Source organism: Pan paniscus, chromosome 20 (assembly GCF_029289425.2).
Source record: "Pan paniscus chromosome 20, NHGRI_mPanPan1-v2.0_pri, whole genome shotgun sequence".
In the NCBI taxonomy this organism is placed as follows: domain Eukaryota; kingdom Metazoa; phylum Chordata; class Mammalia; order Primates; family Hominidae; genus Pan; species Pan paniscus.
Genome location: NC_073269.2, coordinates 61,042,559 through 61,061,088, shown reverse-complemented (window position 1 = coordinate 61,061,088; position 18,530 = coordinate 61,042,559). Strand labels below are relative to the sequence as shown.

The 18,530-nt window shown below is 49.6% G+C and overlaps 2 protein-coding genes across 8 annotated transcripts in view; one reads left to right on the top strand and one right to left on the bottom strand.

Annotated features, from left to right (window-relative positions):
- NLRP7 (NLR family pyrin domain containing 7) overlaps positions 1–3,286 on the top strand; it is a 41,859-nt gene extending 38,573 nt beyond the window's left edge. For all 7 annotated transcript variants that reach the window (XM_055102910.2, XM_055102907.2, XM_008962245.4 and 4 more), the window contains one exon: positions 233–3,286. In XM_055102910.2, the coding sequence (XP_054958885.2) occupies positions 233–365 (133 nt within the window). In that variant the 3' untranslated portion in view covers positions 366–3,286. The remainder of the gene's footprint in view (positions 1–232) is intronic.
- Positions 3,287–4,380: 1,094 nt separating this feature from the next.
- NCR1 (natural cytotoxicity triggering receptor 1) lies at positions 4,381–16,599 on the bottom strand. Its single transcript, XM_055102873.2, has 5 exons — positions 16,504–16,599; positions 15,918–16,371; positions 14,361–14,639; positions 13,820–13,867; positions 4,381–11,205 (listed from the first exon to the last, which is right to left on the bottom strand). The coding sequence occupies exons 1-5, from the start codon at positions 16,597–16,599 to the stop codon at positions 11,024–11,026; spliced, it is 1,059 nt and encodes a 352-aa protein (XP_054958848.1). The 3' UTR covers positions 4,381–11,023.
- Between the last annotated feature and the right edge of the window lie 1,931 nt (positions 16,600–18,530).

The following is an 18,530-nucleotide window of genomic DNA, read 5'->3' as shown; positions in this document are numbered from 1 at the left end:
GAGAATTGCTTGAACTTGGGAGCTGGAGGTTGCAGAGAGCCAAGATGGCACCACTGTACCCCAGCCTGGGCAACAGAGCAAGACCCTGTCCCCCCAGAAAATCCCAAAAACGTTTCCTGCTTTGAGTGTTTGAAAACAGATATTCAGGCATCCTGGGTAGTTGAGAATGAATTTCTCGGGACAATGAAACTATAGGCGCTCTGGGAACATTTGTGTTCTCTGATCCCTCCAGGTTGAAGACCTATGAAACTAATTTGGAAGTCAAGAAGCTGTTGGAGGAAGTGAAAGAAAAGAATCCCAAGCTGACTATTGATTGCAATGCTTCCGGCGCAACGGCACCTCCGTGCTGTGACTTTTTTTGCTGAGCAGCCTGGGATCGCTCTACGAATTACACAGGAAGCGGGATTCGGGTCTCTAAGATGTCTTATGAATGCAGGTCAGAGGGTCACATGTTAACACTAGAGTCTATGTCGAGAGGTAGGATTTGACACTGGTTTTCTCACTGTTTTTGGGAGATTCTGCACGAGTCACGCACCCCCTTCACATCACGCTATGTACTTCCTCACAGGGATAATAAAGTTAGAGCACTCTCGCTGCAGCTGCGTTTATTGACATGCTCAGGAGCAAACCTGCAATAAACATGGTACTCTGTGCTTCGTCTAGGAGGAAGTATTGCTAAGAAGTTCAGGGATGATTCGGTTGATTCTTCTATTTCTTTTCTTCCCTAACTCAGGCACCACGTGGTCTACTAGCTGCCAGGTGCATCTATGTGATCAGTGTGTCTTTGTGACTTATGTGATCATAACTTATGTGATCAACCCACCCATTGACAAACGGGCCAGATAGTTCATATGCTTGGTACTGTGGGCCCCGCGTCTCTCATCAGCTCTCAGCTGTGCCTTTGGACATGGAAGCAGCGCAGGGCCTGGCTGGCACCTGCGGAGGCTTCCCAGAAACAGCTCGTGGGCCATGGGCAGCCAGCCCTGTTCTAATCTATCCTGTTACTCACAAAGCACAAGCTTACAGTCACGTTGCCTTTAATTCAGAAGATGGCCCTGCCTCACGCGGGTTCTGCTTGGCTCCCACGGGCCGCCTCCTACTCTCTGTGTGTGTGTGTGTATGTGTCTCTCTCTGTCTCTGTCTCTGTGTGTCTCTCTTTGTTTCTCTGTGTCTGTCTTTTTGTCTCTCTTTCTCTGTCTCTGTGTCTGTTTCTGTGTGTGTGTCTCTGTGTCTGTCTGTGTTTCTCTGTGTGTCTCTCTGTCGCTGGGCGTTTCTATCTCTGTCTTTGTATGTGTCTCTCTGTTCTTTCTTTTTCTTTTTTTTTTTTTTGAGACGGAGTTTCACTCTTGTCGCCCATGCTGGAGTGCAATGGCGTGATCTCAGCTCACTGCAACCTGCGCCTCCCAGGTTCAAGTGATTCTCCTGCCTCAGCCTTCCGAGTAGCTGGAATTACAGCCCTGTGCCACCATGCCTGGCTAATTTTTTGTATTCTTACTAGAGACGGGGTTTCACAATGTTGGCCAGGCTGTTGTCGGACTCCTGACCTCAGGTGATCCACCTGCCTCAGCCTCCCAGAGTGGTGGGATTACAGGCGTGAGCCACTGCGCCCAGCCTGTCTGTCTGTTTCTGTGTGAGTCTGTGTGGCTGTCTCTGGGAGTCTCTGTGTATGTCTCTGTCTCTCTCGCTTCCCCGGTTCTCTCGGCTTCCCATTGCCATGGCAAACACAGCTTTTCCACACCCTGTATTTGGTCATTCATAGAAAATGCATAGAAGTCACTCTGCAATTTTCCTTAAGAATGAAAAGTTGTCACCATGATGTTAGCACTGGCTTCCAGGTGCTGCCAAAAGGGACTGACCCCTCTCCTCACTTGGCTCTCCACACTTGCGGTAGGTGATGAGACTATTTTAATAAGAGCAGCCAGGCGCTGTGGCTCACACCTGTAATCCCAGCACTTTGGGAGGCCGAGGCGGGCGGATCACCTGAGGTCAGGAGTTCGAGACCAGCCTCAACATGGAGAAACCCCGTCTCTACTAAAAATACAAAATTAGCCGGGTGTGGTGGTGTATGCCTGTAATCCCAGCTACTTGGGAGGCTGAGGCAGGAGAATCGCTTGAACCCGGGAGGCGGAGTTTGCGGTGAGCTGAGATTGTGCCACTGCACTCCAGCCTGGGCAATAAGAGCAAAACTCTTGTCTCGAAAAAAAAAAAAAAAATAAGAGCATTGATATGGGGAAAGTTGTCATGGTCCCAGGCACAAAAACACGGGCATATGGCTAATGCTTTAGGTTGAAAGCTTGTATGACAAAGTTTTTTCTTTTTTTTTTTTTTTTGAGATGGAGTCTTGCCTCTGTCGCCCAGGCTGGAGTGCAGTGGTGCGATCTCGGCTCACTACAACCTCTGCCTCCTGGGTTCAAGTGAGTCTTCTGTCCCAGCCTCTGGAGTAGCTGAGACTAGAGGTGTGCGTCACCATGCCTGGCTAATTTTTGTATTTTTAGTAAAGACGAGGTTTCACCATGTTAGCCAGGCTGGTTTTGAACTCCTGACCTCAGGTGATCTGCCCGCCTTGGCCTCCCAAAGTGCTGGGATGACAGGCGTGAGCCACTGTGCCTGGCCTGACAAAGTTCTTTTTACTAACCCAAACCTGGAGGTTGAGTGGCTTCAGCACTGAATGATCCCATGAAGGCCCTCATTTATCTTGCTGTTGAGCATTGCTGTCTTTCGTGAGCCCTTGTCAAGATAAGTCTTCTCAAATGCTCGAGATCACTGTGGTGTTTAGGGCTACAGTCAGCTGGTAGTAATGCAGGCTGTGGGTAACAGTGTTTAGCGGGATACAGCTCACACCGATGGGAAGGGTGGTGGAGACAGCGTGAATAAAGGAAGTGGTCAGGTGATGAGAGGTAGGGCTGAGTCAACATTTAGGGTTCTACATGCACATGAAGTTCCCGTGTAGAATTTGCTAAAAATAAAGACACAAAGATAGTAGGTAGAGGCTGGGAGTGAAAACATCTGGGTCAGACTCTGCTGCATATTTAATTGAAGTTTTTTTCCCCTAAATATTTTATCTACTTAAAAATTTTGATTTTGTTTAAGATAGTTTTTTTTTTTGGTGGGGTGGTGGGGCGGACAGAGTCTCACTTGGTTGCCTAGGCTGGAGTGCAGTGGCGTGATTTCACCATGTTGGCCAGGCTAGTCTCAAACTCCTGACCTCAGGTGAGCCACCCGCCTCGGCCTCCCAAAGTGCTGGCATGACAGGCGTGAGCCACCGTGCCCAGCCAAGATGGTGGTGGTGCTGTGTTCTTCACAGCCGGGTCGGAGTGCAATGGTGCGATCTTAGCTCACTGCAGCCTTAAACTCAAGGAATCCTCCCACCTGAGCCTCCTGAGCTGGGATTACAGATGCATGCCAAACATGCTTGGCTAATTTTAAAATATTTTATAGAGATGGAGTCTTGCTGTATTGACCAGGCTTGTCTTGAACTGCTGGCCTCCAGTTATCCCCTTGCCTTCGCCTCCCAAAGTGCTGGGATTACACGCGTGAGCTGCCACACTGGGCTCTTACCCACTTACGAGTAATAAACACAGAACTCCTAAAGTGCTGTGATTACGGCGCCTGACCAGCCTTAATTACCTCTGAAAAGCCCTGTGTCCACATAGAGTCACATCTGGGGTAGGGCTTGTACATGACGTTTGGTGGGACCAATTCAGTCCGTAGCAAGGACTGTCCTGTGTATCACGTGATGTATAGCAGCACCCCTGGACTTGGATGAGCCTGAGCCTGCCCCCACTGCAACTCGTGACAACCAAAAAACCTCTCGGGATGTGGCCAGATACCCCCATGGGGACAAAATCACCCCCAGTTAAGAATGGCTGGCTCAGCCATTCACAATTGCAAAGATGTGGAACCAACCGAAGTGCCCATTGAATAATGAGTGGATTGTGGGCGGCAAGCCACCCAGGCACCGAGGCAAGAGACAGAGGACACGAGCTGTTCCAGTATAATAAAATATAAACCAAGAATTGTTATACCAGATATAGATCTTAGATATGATTATATATGAGTATCATTAATCATTAGTTGGTAGCAATTACTTTTTATTCCAATATTATAATCATCCTCACTCTATAATCATAGCCTAGGAAAAACCAGGCCATACAGAGATAGGAGCTGAGGGGACATAGTGAGGTGTGACCAGAAGACAAGAGTGCGAGCCTTCTGTTATGCCCGGACAGGGCCACCAGAGGGCTCCTTGGTCTAGCGGTGACGCCAGCGTCTGGGAAGACACCCGTCACCAAGCGGATCATGGTCCAGCGGTAGCAAAAGGTGTCAATTAACAACACCCGCTACTTAGCAGACCGGGAAAGGGGCGGCGGGTGGGGGGGGGGTGTTTCCCTTTCCCCGGGGGAGGTTAGAGAAGACTCTGCTCCTCCACCTCTTGTGGAGGGCCTGACATCAGTCAGGCTCGCCCACAGTTATCCGGAGGCCTAACCGTCTCCCTGTGATGCTGTGCTTCGGTGGTCACGCTCCTACTCCGCCTTCATGTTCCATCCTGTACACCTGGCTCTGCCTTCTAGATAGCAGTAGTAAATTAGTGAAAATACTAATAGTCCCTGATATGCAGAAATAATGGCGTAAGCTGTCTTTCTCTCTGTCTCCTCTCTCTCTCTGCCTCGGCTGCCAGGCAGGGAAGGGCCCCCTGTCCAGTGGACACGTGACCCACGTGACCTTACCTATCATTGGAGATGACTCACACTCTTTACCCTGCCCCTTCTGCCTTGTATCCAATAAATAACAGCGCAGCCCGACATTCGGGGCCACTACTGGTCTCCGCGCATTGGTGGTAGTGGTCCCCCGGGCCCAGCTGCCTTTTCTCTTGTCTCTTTGTCTTGTGTCTTTATTTCTACACTCTCTCGTCGCCGCACACAGGGAGAGACCTACCAACCCTGTGGGGCTGGTCCCTACAGTGGATAAAGAAAACGTGGTGTCTATGTACCATGGAATACTATTCAGCCATTAGAAGGAATGAAATAATGTCATTTCCAGCAATTTGGATGGAGCTGGAGGCCATTATTCTAACAGGAGTAGAATCCATATGTTCTCACTTTTTTTTTTTTTTTTAAGACAGTTTTGCTCTTGTTGCCCAGGCTAGAGTGCAATGGTGTGATCTTGGCTCACCGCAACCTCCGCCTCCTGGGTTCAAGCGATTCTCCAACCTCAGCCTCCCTAGTAGCTGGGATTATAGGCACCTGCCACCACACCCAGCTATGTATTTTTCTATTTTTAGTAGAGATGGGGTTTCAGCATGTTGGCCAGACTGGTCTTGAACTCCTGGCCTCAGGCGATACACCTGCCTCAGCACCCCCAAAGTGCTGGGATTACAGGAGTGAGCCACCGCCACCGTGCCTGGCTCTGTATGTTCTCAGTGGGAGCTAAGCTGTTGGTACACAAAGGCAGAGTGATGTAATGGGCTTCAGAGTCTCAGAAGGGGGAGGGCAGAAGGGAGGCCACAGATAAAAAACTACACATTAGGCCAGTGTGGTCGCTCACGCCTGTAATCTCATCACTTTGGGAGACCCAGGCGGGCCGATCACTTGAGGCCGGGAGTTCGAGACCATCCTGACCAAGATGGTGAAACCCTGTCTTTACTTACTAAAAGTACAAAAAATTAGCCAGGCATGGTAGTGGGTGTCTGTAATCCCAGCACTTTGAGAGGCCAAGGCGGGAGGATCACGAGGTCAGATCGAGACCATCCTGGCTAACATGGAGAAACCCCGTCTCTATTAAAAATACAAAAAATTAGCCGGGCTAGGTGGCGGGCGCCTGTAGTCCCAGGAGAATGGCGTGGTCCCGGGAGGCGGAGCTTGCAGTGAGCCGAGATCGCGCCACTGCAGTCCAGCCTGGGCGACAGAGCAAGACTGTCTCGAGAAAAATAAATGAATAAAAACAATAAGAAAGAAAAATAGCCACGTCTTACGTAGGCTGAGACTGGAGAGTTTCCGTGGACTCAAAACCCTGCCTTTGTCCCTGCACTGAAGGGGGTAAGGTGGTTGCTTTCTGCATGAGCCAGTGTTTCTCAGCCTTGGTGCTGCTGCCATCTGGGGCTGCCCTAGGCATTGTAGGAAGCTGAGCAGCACCCCTGGACCCTACCTACCAGATGCCAGTAGAGCCCCTCCCCAAGTCATGACAATTAAAAATTACCATGGGCATTGCCAAATGCCCCCTGGAGTGGAGAGCAAAATCACCCAGCAGAGAACTGCTAGGCTAGAGAGGTGCAGGATCCTAGGCTGGGTGCGGGGGCCTGTAATCCTAGCACTTTGGGAGGCCAAGGTGGGCGGATCACATGAGGTCAGGAGTTCAAGACCAACCTGGCTAACATGGTAAAACCCCCGTCTCCACTAAAAATACAAAAATTAGCCAGGCGTGGCGGCACATGCCTGTAGTCCCAGCTCCTTGGAGGGCTGAGGCAGGAGAATCGCTAGACCCCAGCAGGCAGAGGTTGCAGTGAGCCAAGATGGCACCACTGCATTCCATCCTGGGCGACAGAGCAAGACTGTAGTTTTTTTGTTTTTGTTTTTTTGTATTTGAGGAGTCACAGTCTGTCACTCAGGCTGGAATGCAGTGGCGCAATCTCGACTCACTGCAACCTCTGCCTCCCGGGTTTGAACGATTCTCCCGCCTCAGCCTCCCGAGTAGCTGGGATTGGCTCTGGTGGTGGAGGCGCCTGTAAAACCTGTTGGTACTGTAACCGTCAGAAAACGAGTAGCAAGAAGTGTCCGAGAAAGCCAGAGAAGTGAGTCCTTCGAGGAGGAAGTGGTCAACGTGTCAAATACAACTGTGGGGGAGCAATAATGAGAAGGGCTGAGCAGGGTCACTGCGTGTTCCAGGAAGGAAGCTCATTAGTGTTGGTCACACAGACAGCTTCAGAGGAAGTGTGGGGAGAGAAGCCAGTTTCTAGCAGGTGGGGAGCACAGGTGAGAAGTCAGAACAAAGGCCGCCAGTGTGGGTTATGTCTTAGGGAGCGTGGGTCTTCTGGCTGGGCGCGGTGGCTCAGTAATCCCAGCTACTCTGGAGGCTGAGGCAGGAGAATCGCTTGAACCCGGGAAGCGGAGGTTGCAGTGATCCGAGATTGCAGCACTGCACTCCAGCCTGGGTGTGCAGAGCGAGACTCAAAAAAAAAAAAAAAAAATAGAACAGTTGATCTCCTAGAAGTGAAAGTAGGTGGAGGTTACCAGGGGGCTGGGGGTGGTAGGAGAGGAAGATGTTGGTCAAAAGGCACACGTAGCTGGGTGTGGTGGCTCACGTCTGTAATCCCAGCACTTTGGGAGGCCAAGGCGGGTGGATCACCTGAGATCAGGAGTTTGAGACCAACATGGAGAAACCCCGTCTCTACTAAAAATACAAAAATTAGCCGGGCGTGGTGGCACGCACTTGTAGTCCCAGCTACTCAGGAGGCTGAGGCAGGAGAATCGCTTGAACCTGGGAGGCGGAGGTTGCAGTGAGTCAAGATCGCGCCACTGCACTCCAGCCTGGGTGATAGAGCAGGACTTCGTCTCAAAAAAAAAAAAAAAACAAAAACAAAGAAAAGCACAAGTATTCAGTTATAAGATGAGTTAGTTCTGGGGGTCTGATATACGGAATGGCGATTATGGCTAACACAAGCAGCTTTTAAATGTCTTTACCCCTGCTCCCCCTGTTACCAGCCAAAGCTGTGAAGTTCCAGGCCCTTGGTGTTTCGAACAAAGAATTGGGTGTGATACACACATATAGCAAAGCGGCATAAGTTTATTAAGCATAGGATTACACTCTTGGAGAGGGGAGAGCAGGCGGACCTCTGTGAAATGAGATCGGCATCAGCTCGCTGTACTTTGGGTCTTTTTTTTTTTTTTCTTATTAGGAATATACAACCATTTATTCACTGTTCACCAGTATTTACAATAAAGTGAACAAAATACAGTTCAATAACATTCAGATTACCACAAAGTTGTGTTTCCTGGCTTTTACTGAACCAGTAAAGCAGATACTGAAAAGACTGAGCCTATGTGGTTTTTTTTTTTTTTTTGAGATGGAGTCTCGCTCTGTCGCCCAGGCTGGAGTGCAGTGGCACGATCTTGGCTCACCGCAACCTCCGCCTCCCAGGTTCAAGCGATTCTCCTGCCTCAGCCTTCTGAGTAGCTGGGATTACAGATGCCTACATGTAAGGAATGAGTTGGGGTAAAGAAAAAATACGCAAGTCAGCAGTTTATTTATTTTGAGAGGGAGTCTCGCTCTGTTACCAGGCTGGAGTGCAGTGGTGCAATCTCGGCTTACCACAACCTCTGCCTCCCGGGTTCAAGCGATTCTCCTGCCTCAGCCTCCCGAGTAGCTGAGATTACGGGTGCAAGCCACTGCGCCTGGCTAATATTTTGTATTTTTTAGTAGAGATGGGGTTTTACCGTGTTGGCCAGGCTGCTATTTAATGGAAAAATCAGATTTAGAGAATAAATTTGACTGGCATGAGGCACCAGAATAACGGGAGGGCGTGAGGACCCATGCAATGAGTATATAAATGGGTTGATAAGTAGAAGTTCTCAGGGAGGAAAGCGATGGTGGTGTCCAGACAGCATTTCAAGACCCCTAGTGAGAAGTCTCAAGTTGCAGGCTGTGCCACAGCCCCGTATATACATTCACTCATTTGATATATATTTCCCGAGAACCCCGTTATAGTTGCGGGAGCTGTGAATGCAGCCACTAAATCTGACATAGATCAATTCACACGAGTTCACGGTAGAGGCAGGAAAATGGACATGCATGCCGAATCAGGGTTCAAGTGCTGTTACAGGGAATTAACAGGTGCTTTGGGATGAGGAAAGTGTTGTCTTGGCTGGGCGCAGTGGCTCACGCCTGTAATCCTAGCACTCTGAGAGGCCAAGGCGGGGGGATCACCTGAACTCAGGAGTTTGAGACCACCCAGGGCAACACGACGAAACCCTGTCTCTACTAAAGATGCAAAAAAAGTTAACCGGGTGTGGTGGCACGTGCCTCTAGTCCCAGCTACTTGGGAGGCTGAGGAAGGAGAATCGCTTGAGCCCCAGAGGCGAAGGTTGCAGTGAGCTGAGATTGTGCCACTGCACGCCAGCTTGGGCTACAGAGTGAGACTGTCTCAAAAAAAAAAAAAAGTGCTACCTTTGTGAAGTCGGAGTTGTGGAAACTCTTGGAGGAAATGATATCTCTGCAGAGCCCTGAAGAACAAGGCAAGGTGTGGATAAAGAAGCAAAGATGGCGGCCGGGTACGGTGACTCACACCTGTAATTCCAGCACTTTGGGAGGCCGAGGCGGGTGGATCACCTGAGGTCAGGAGTTCAAGACCAGTCTGGCCAACATTGTGAAACCCCATTTCTACTAAAAATACAAAAATTAGCCGGGCGTGGTGGTGCATGCCTATAATCCCAGCTATTCAGGAGGCTGAGGCAGGAGAATCACTTGAACCCTGGAGGTGGAGGTGGCAGTGAGCCAAGATTGCACCACTGCATTCCAGCCTGGGTGACAAAAGTGAAACTCGTGGGGAGGGATAGCATTAGGAGATATACCTAATGTTAAATGACGAGTTAGTGGGTGCAGCACACCAACATGGCACATGTATACATATGTAACTAACCTGCACGTTGTGCACATGTACCCTAAAACTTACATTGAAAAAAAAAAAAAGTGAAATTCTGTACCAACAAAATAAACAAAAAAAAAAAAAAAGAAAAAAAAAAAAGGAAGAGAAGATGGAATAATTCTGTGGTTAGAAGGAATTGGGGTATGGTTGGGATGCAGCCAGGACTCATTTATTTTTTTTTCTTTTCTTTTTTGAGACAGAATCTTGCTCTGTCACATAGGCTGGAGTGCAGTGGTGCGATCTTGGCTCCCTGCAGCCTCCGCCTCCCGGGTTCAAGCTATTCTCCTGCCTCAGCCTCCTGAGTAGCTGGGATTACAAGCACACGCCACCATACCTGGCTAATTTTTGTATTTTTAGTAGAGATGTGGTTTCACCATGTTGACCAGGCTGCTCTCGAACTCCTGACCTCAGGTGATCCTCCCACCTTGGCCTCCCAAAGTGCTGGGATTACAGGCATGAGCCACCGTGCCTGGCCGAATTTTTGTATTTTTAGTAGAGATGGGGTTTCATCATGTTGGCCAGGCTGGTCTCGAACTCCTGACCTCAGGTGATCCGCCCGCCTCAGCCTCCCAAAGTGTTGGGATTACAGGTGTGAGCCACCGTGCCTGGCAGGATTCACTTATAAAGCTGCTTCTCTACAACTGGTTGTTGCCACAATGCCTCCTGAACCATTTGATACAGACCTATTCTATATTGGTTATTAACTATTTTGAATGGCTTCCTGCAGAGAAAGGAAAGAAAAAAAGACCAAAGTAGGAAAAAAATATTTCCATGGCCCTCCTGTTAAAGAAGGAGAGATCTTTTCAGAAAAGACCAGAGTGGTTAAAAGTATGGTTTGCAGTAAGTGGCACAAAAATAGTTAGAGCCTAGAAGAGACCATAGGATTTGTCTACAGAAGAAATTCAGTGGCTGGGCGCAGCGGCTTATGCCTGTAATCCCAGCCCTTTGGGAGGCCAAGGCGGGGAGATCACTTGAGGTCAGGAGTTCGAGACCAGCCAGCAGGGAGAAACCCCGTCTCCACTAAAAATACAAAATTAGCTGGGGTGGTGGCGCATGCCTGTAATTCCAGCTACTCAGGAGGCTGAGGCAGGAGAATCACTTGAACCCGAGGGATGGAGAGGTAGAGGTTGCAGTGAGCCAAGATCGCGCCATTGCACTCCAGCCTGGGCAACAAGAGAAAACTCTGTCTCAAAAAAAAAAAAGAAATTTAGCATGTAGTTCTCCCACCCTCTGCATCGTCCGGGATGCTCTGACAAATGGAATGCCAGTGTCCCTCGTTCCCTGCAGTGACTCCCTCCTCCGTGGGTCCAACACAGAGCTCACGCGGCCCAGGCTCAACACCAGCTTTCAGATCCACCCACGGCCACTGTGTCTCACGGTCATTCTTCAAAGAGTCTTTGTGTTCAGCCTTCTCCTGCCTTCCCAAGTGGAAGCTCTGCTGGCTCGCTCTCTAGTCCTCTTCCTGCTGAGCCAGTCTTCAACCAGGAACCACACTAGAGCCACCAGGACTAGAAAGGCCAGGCCCATCCGAAGGAGATTCTGGGCAGTGTGATCCCAGAGGGCATGGTCTGTAGGCAGGAGAACAGGGTGATCGCTGACAGGGATGTAAGGACACCCTCTTTTTTTTTTTTTTTTTTGAGACAGAGCCTCAGTCTTGTCGCCCAGGCTGGAGTGCAATGGTACGATCTCGGCTCACTGCAACCTCCACTTCCTGGGTTCAGGCTATTCTCCTGTCTCAGCCTCCCAAGTAGCTGGGACTACAGGCACACGCCACCATGCCTGGCTAATTTTTTTGTATTTTTAGTAGAGATGGGATTTCGCCATGTTGGCCAGACTGGTCTCGAACTCCCGACCTCAGATGATCTGCCCGCCTTGGCCTCCCAAAGGGCTGAGATTACAGGTGTGAGCTACTGCGCCTGGCCAAGGACACCCTCTTGTTCCCATTTAGATTTCCTTCCTAGGTCTACTCTATGCCCAGCCCCTTCCTTCAGAGCCTATGGCCCCAGCTGTCTACTTACCTTTCTGGAGTCCCGTCTCTGTGGTTAAAAGGTAGGTGTCCCAAGGGTCTGCTGATAATAAGGGAAGTGAAGAAAAGAGGATGGTTTTGACCTCCTCTGCCCCAGCACTCCTTCCCTTGGGTCTACCCCATGACGTTCTGCAGCTTTGCAAGGTCCCACCCCACCCTGCAGGTCCCAGGAGCTTCATCCAGCGGGTAAAGTGGAAGGGTCCACAGATGGACAAAGCTGGCGAGGAATTCCAGTCTAGCACTCGTGAGCATGTGTCTTTGCACCAGTCATGTCTTCTATTTTTGTTTTTTTTTTTTTGAGATAGAGTCTCACTGTGTTCCAGCCTCTGGAGTAGCTGGGACTACAGGCACACACCACATACCCAGGTAATTTTTTTCATATTTTTAGTAGAAACGGGGTTTTGCCATGTTGGCCAGGCTGGTCTTGAACTCCCAACCTCAGATGACCTGCCTGCTTCGGCCTCCCAAAGGGCTGGGATTACAGGCCTCCGAGGCTGGAGTACAGTGGTGTGATCTCAGCTCACTGCAACCTCCGCCTCCCGAGTTCAAGCAATCCTCTTGCTTCAGCCCCCAGTAGCTGTAATTACTGGCATGCGCCACCACACCCAACTAATGTTTGTATTTTTAGTAGAGATGGGGTTTCACTGTGTTGGCCAGGCTGGTCTTGAACTCCTGACCTCAAGTGATCCAGCCGCCCCTGCCTTCCAAAGTGCTGGGATTACATGCGGGAGCCACCCGGCCCAGCCGGTCTTCTATTTAAGCCTCATTTTCCTCATTAAGTCATCATTACCTCTTTCTCCTCACACATAGTGAAATCCAAAGTCTCACTATTTTTTTTTCTTTTTCTTTTTCTTTTTTTTTTTTTTTTGAGACGGAGTCTCACTCTGTCGCCCAGGCTGGAGTGCAGTGGCGCGATCTCAGCTCACTGCAAGCTCCGTCTCCCGGGTTCACGCCATTCTCCTGCCTCAGCCTCCTGAGTAGCTGGGACTACAGGCGCCCACCACCACGCCCGGATAATTTTTGTATTTTTTTTTTAGTAGAGACAGGGTTTCACTGTGTTAGCCAGGATGGTCTTGATCTCCTGACCTCATGATCCACCCGCCTCGGCTTCCCAAAGTGCTGGGATTACAGGCGTGAGCCACCATGCCCTGCCTCACTGTTTTTTTTCAGCATCCTAACCGTGCGCCCCAGCCCCATCCCACCGTCATCTTCCAAACATCATTTTCAACCCTCCTGGCCTCATAGTTATTATTGTATTACCCCAGTTATCTTCCTGCCCCAGGGCACAGGCAGATGCCATTTCATTCTGTCCAGAGCCTCCTTTCTCCTGACAGCCACATGATTAACTCAAGTCTGAACGCATTTGCTCAGATGCCTTCTTCTCTGTGAGGTCCATCTGGACAAACCTATTTAATATTGCTAGCTGCCATTTCAATCACTGTAAGTCTGTTCTACTTTGTCTTTTCCTTCCATAGCATCATTCCCTCCTATGTGCTATCCTGACGTTGACCGATGGTGTGTCTCCTCCTGCTAGAATCTAAGTGCTGCACCGTCAAGATATTTGCCTGGCTGACTGTTACAGTGTAGTTCACTGTGTATACTATGCACTTGATGAATATATATATAATAGTTTTGTTTATGTTTTTCTGTGAGATGGAGTCTCGCTGTGTCGTGCAGTGGAGTGGAATGCAGTGGCGCGATCTCAGCTCACTGCAACCTCCGCATCCCAGGTTCAACAATTCTCCTGCCTCAGCCTCCTGAGTAGCTGGGATTACAGGCGAGCACCACCAGGCCCGGCTAATTTTTGTATTTTTAGTAGAGATGGGGTTTCACCATGTTGGTCAGGCTGGTCTCGAATTCCTGACCTTGTGATCCAACCACCTTGGCCTCCTGAAGTGTTGGGATTACAGGTGTGAGTCATGATGCCCAGCCTAAGTTTTGTATTTTTAGTAGAGACAGGGTTTCGCCATGTTGGCCAGGCTGGTCTCAAACTCCTGACCTCAAGTGATGCACCATCTCGGCCTCCCAAAGTGCTGGGATTACAGGCGTGAGCCACCACACCTGGCTTCGATGAATATTTTGAATGAATGCCACGTTTTTAGTGTCACTGGGAGGCTCTGATCGCTCGTCTGAGCTTAGAAGGACCAGTTACTCACCAGGAAAGGTGGGGTCTTCAGGTGCAAGGCTGGTGTTCTCAATGTCGCCTGGAAAAGGAGATAAAGAAAAAAAAGTAAGGGTTTTGGGTTTCCTCCGGTCTTGCCATTCTTTTTTTTTTTTTTTTTTTTTGAGATGGAGTCTTGCTCTGTCGCCCAGGTTGCAGTGCGGTGGTATGATCTCGGTTCACTACAACCCCCGCCTCCCGGGTTCAAGCGATTCTCCTGCCTCAGCCTCCTGAGTAGCTGGGACTACAGGTGTCCGCCACTGCGTCTGGCTAATTTTTGTATTTTTAGTAGAGACGGGGTTTCACCGTCTTGGCCAGGCTGGTCTCGAACTCCTGACCTTGTGATCCACCCGCCTTACCATTCCTTTCTCTGCTCCCTCCTCCTTCCTGCTTCTGGTGTTCTTCCTCACATGACCAACCAGGCACCCAGGAAGTGGATGACCCTTGGACACCCTCCCCATCACTCTCTGGGGATCCCTCAGGGCTCCAGGTAGGACATGGCGGCGAAGGGTGTGGGGAATTGAGCATTTCCTCACCTGTGACCAGGAGCTTCACTGGCTCACTGGGGAAAGACCAGGCATGGTTGTTATAGGAGCCAAAACATCGGTATGTCCCTCTGTGGGCTGTGGTCACAGGGCCCAGGGGGAACTCCGCCTGGACCTTCCCATATCCGCGCTGTACGTGGCTGGATCTTCCCTCCTTGAGCAGTAAGAACATGCTTGTTGCAGTGTCTAGACGGCAGTAGAAGGTCACCTTCTCTCCTGAGATCACTTCGGGTCCAGGATGAACCGAGAGGGTGGGTGTGTCATACATTTCTATGAGAGAAGGTGGGGCCACCACACCAGAAACTCAGTGATGAGCAGCCAGCTATTTTTTTTTTTTCTTTCTTTTCTTTTTTTAGAGATGGAGTCTCTCTCTGTCGCCCAGGCTGGAGTGCAGTGACACGATCTTGGCTCACTGCAACCTCCGCCTCCCGGGTTCAAGCGTTTCTCCTGCCTCACCCTCCCAAGTAGCTGGGACTACAGGGGCCTGCCACCATGCCTGGCAGCCAGCTTTTTTTTTTTTTTTTAAATTATTATTTTGGTCAAATACACACAATAGAAGATTTACCGTCTAAAACCATTTTTAAAAATGATACAGGGTCTTGCTCTGTTCCCCAGGCTGGAGCGCCGTGGCACTATCTTGGCTTACTGAAGCCTCGACCTCCTGGGTCAGGAGTTTGAGACCAGACTGGTCAACATGGTGAAACCCCGTCTCTACTAAAAATGCAAAAATTAGCCGGGTGTGGTGGCCCATGCCTGTAATCCCAACTACTTGGGAGGCTGAGGCAGGAGAATTGCTTGAACCTGGGAGGCAGTGAGGTTGCAGTGAGCTGAGATTGCACCACTGCACTGCAGCGAGACTGTCCCACAAAAAAAAAAGCTAAATTTTTTTTTTTAGAAAAACACCACCTGGCTAGGCGCGATGGCTCACACCTGTAATCCCAGCACTTTGGGAGGGTGAGGCAGGCGGATCATCTGAGGTCAGGAGTTCGAGACCACCCTGGCCAACATGGTGAAACCCCATCTCTACTAAAAATACAAAATCTGGCGTAGTGGTGGGTGCCTGTAATCCCAGCTACTTGGGAAGCTGAGGCTGGAGAATCACTTGAACCCAGGAGGTGGAGGTTGCAGTGACTGGAGATTGCACCGCTGCACTCCAGCCTGGGTGACAAGAGCGAAACTCCGTCTCAAAACAGATAAAAAAAAAAAAACCCACCACCTGTGATGGGTGAGGGAAGCAAAGTGTAAGCCACTGCGCCTGGCCCACAGGCATTGTTTTTGAGGACATTCCTCAGTCATACCCCTGCACACAAATATCTATCTCAGAATCTGTGTCTTGGAGAAACTGACCGAGGACACATCTGCTCCTAGGATGTAGAGACACGGTCTGCAGACAACCCCTTGTAGGCAAGGATTGTGATGGGGATCACCCCTCCTTCCAGCCTCCTACCGAGACAAACAGTGTCTGAGTGGGGCTTGGAAGAGTTCAGATGCTGCTGCATCCCGGATGCAGACTGAGATTACTCTCCAGTTAGAGAACCGGACAGTTACCTGTTACCACCAGATCCAGCAAGTTGCTGGGCTCTGACCAGAGCTCCCCAACCCGATAGATGCAGCTGTATTGCCCTGCCATGCGGGAGTTCATGTCCGGGATGTAGAATTTGACTTTGTTAATCCGCTCAGGGGCTTTTGGTCTGTCCACGGCAAAAAGGCTTCCTTCAAAGTGCAGCTGGTATTCAACAGCCCCATAATTTCCCTGGCAACAGATGGTCGCTTGCTTTTCCTTTGGAACCATGAAATGGGGCTCGGCCCAGATGAACGGTTTTGGGAGAGTCTCTGGAAGGGAATCAGAGGCTGGAGTTCCAGCGGAGCCCCCTCCCCCCAACCTTAGGCTCCCCCCAGCTGCTGGCCCCAAGCTCTCCTGGGAAGCCAGCACCCTGTCCCCTCTCCCCAGCCGTGCTTGGGTGGAAGGAGCTTGGCCTGAACCAGGAAGGGTGACCCTGGGCTTTGAAGGAAGGACTCACGCTGCTGGGCGCTGATCCTCTGGCTCAGACACAGCCCTGGAAGACGGGAGTAATGAGACCTGTTGCCTCCCAGGCACACCCTGATCCCATTCCCCTTCCACGCCAGAACTCACCGACGCAGAGCAGGGCAGGGAGTGTGGAAGACATCGCTCAGATTCTGCCGGCCTAGTGCTGAGCAGTGGGGACTGAGCCCAGCGGGCCAGGGACATACACAGGAAGTGGTGGGTGAGCACCAGCGCCCATCACCAGAGCGCTTTCACGTTGACTGCTTTCATCAGAACGTTCACAACTCCCCTCCGCCTCTGACCATGAGCTTACAGAAAGGCCACGGTCCCTCTGACACATCTGTGGTCTAGCCAACAACTCTGACAATTGTCTGCTCAGCCCAAAATGCATTTCTGGGTCAACTTCTCAATTCTGCAATGTGGAGGTCATACCCAGAGCTGACTGTGGGAAGTTGTGCCCGATCATGGCCAGAGGAAACCCCCTGAGAATCGTATAAAAACATAGGGAGTTTCACAGTGAGATACTGGAACAGGAATTAAAAGAAATTAAAGAATGTGTAAACAAAAACTCAGTTGTATGTAAGAAAACCCAGTTCCCCCTGAGGAAGAGAAAGAGGTGGAGTCCTTTAAACATGCACTGCTTGTTTTTCTGTCTGTGGCTAGTGAGCCTTATCTCTCCCTTTCCCAGGCATTGTGAAGACCCTGTTTCTCTTGCCGTGCAGCTGCAAGGTCACCAGACAGGATAACCTCAAGTCGTAAAACATATTTTTCTTGAAAAGTAAGGAATAATGTGATGCATGTCTCAACTGAATAACTGTCTTTATTTCTCGCTTCTGTAATATGCTTCCCCCTGCACAGATCTCCCCCCACCCCACAAAATGCTTAAAAGGTAACCGGACTCTCTGTTTGAGCCTCAGTCTTTTTGGATGTTAATCTGACTGGGGCCAGTGCACCTAAATAACAATAATAATAATAAATCCTCCTCAACCCCTCGGTCTCTCTGATTCCTAAATTATCCCGCAACAATACCATCTCACACCAGTCAGAAGGCTATTACTGAAAAGCCAGAAATTAACAGATGCTGGTGAGATTGTGGAGCAAAGGGGACACTTATACACTGTTGGTGGGAGTGTAAATTAGTTCAGCCACTGTGGAAAGCAGTTTGGTTTGGAGATATTTCAGAGAACTACAAACAGAGTTACCATTCAGCCAAGCAATCCCATCACTGGGTATATATCCAAAGGAAAATAAATCATTCTACCAAAAAGACACATGTACTTGTATGTTCATTGCAGCAGGATTCACAACAGCGAAGACATGGAATCCACCCAGGTCCCATCAGAGGTGGACTGGATAAAGACAATGTGGTATGTATACACCACAGAACGCTATACAGCCTTGAAAAATCACAAGATTATGTCCTTTGCAGCAACATGGATGCAGCTAGAGGCCATTATCCTAAGCGAGTTAACACAGAAACAGAAAACCAAATACTGGCCAGACGCAGTGGCTCACGTCTGTCATCCCAGCACTTTGGGAGGCTGAGGCAGGTGGATCACCTGAGGTCGGGAGTTCGAGACCAGCCTGACCAACATGCAGAAACCCTGTCTCTACGAAAAATACAAAATTAGCCGGGCGTGGTGGCGCATGCCTGTAGTCCCAACTACTCGGGAGGCTGAGGCAGGAGAATTGCTTGAACCTGGGAGGTGAAGGTTGCAGTGAGCCGAGATGGTACCATTGTACTCCAGCCTGGGCAACAACAGTGAAACTCCATCTCAAAAAAAAAAAAAAAAAAGAAAAGAAAACCAAATACCACATGTTCTCACTTATAAGTGAGAGCTCTAAACATTGGGTAAGGAGGGGAGCAAGGCTTGAAAATCTACCTATTTGGTGACTAGATCATTAATGCAAGCCTCAGCATCATGCAATATACTCATAAAAAACCTGCACATGTATCTGCTGAATCTAAAAAGATAAAAATAGGGGTTTTGATGTTGGCTTCTCTGTGTACAGCATGCATGTGCTTGGATAAGTTAATTGGTTTCATCAGAATGGAATGATAACACTATCTTCTTCAAAGATAGTGTTATAATGTTTCAATAAAATAAAAGTGAAAAGAAAAGCTTTTCATTTAT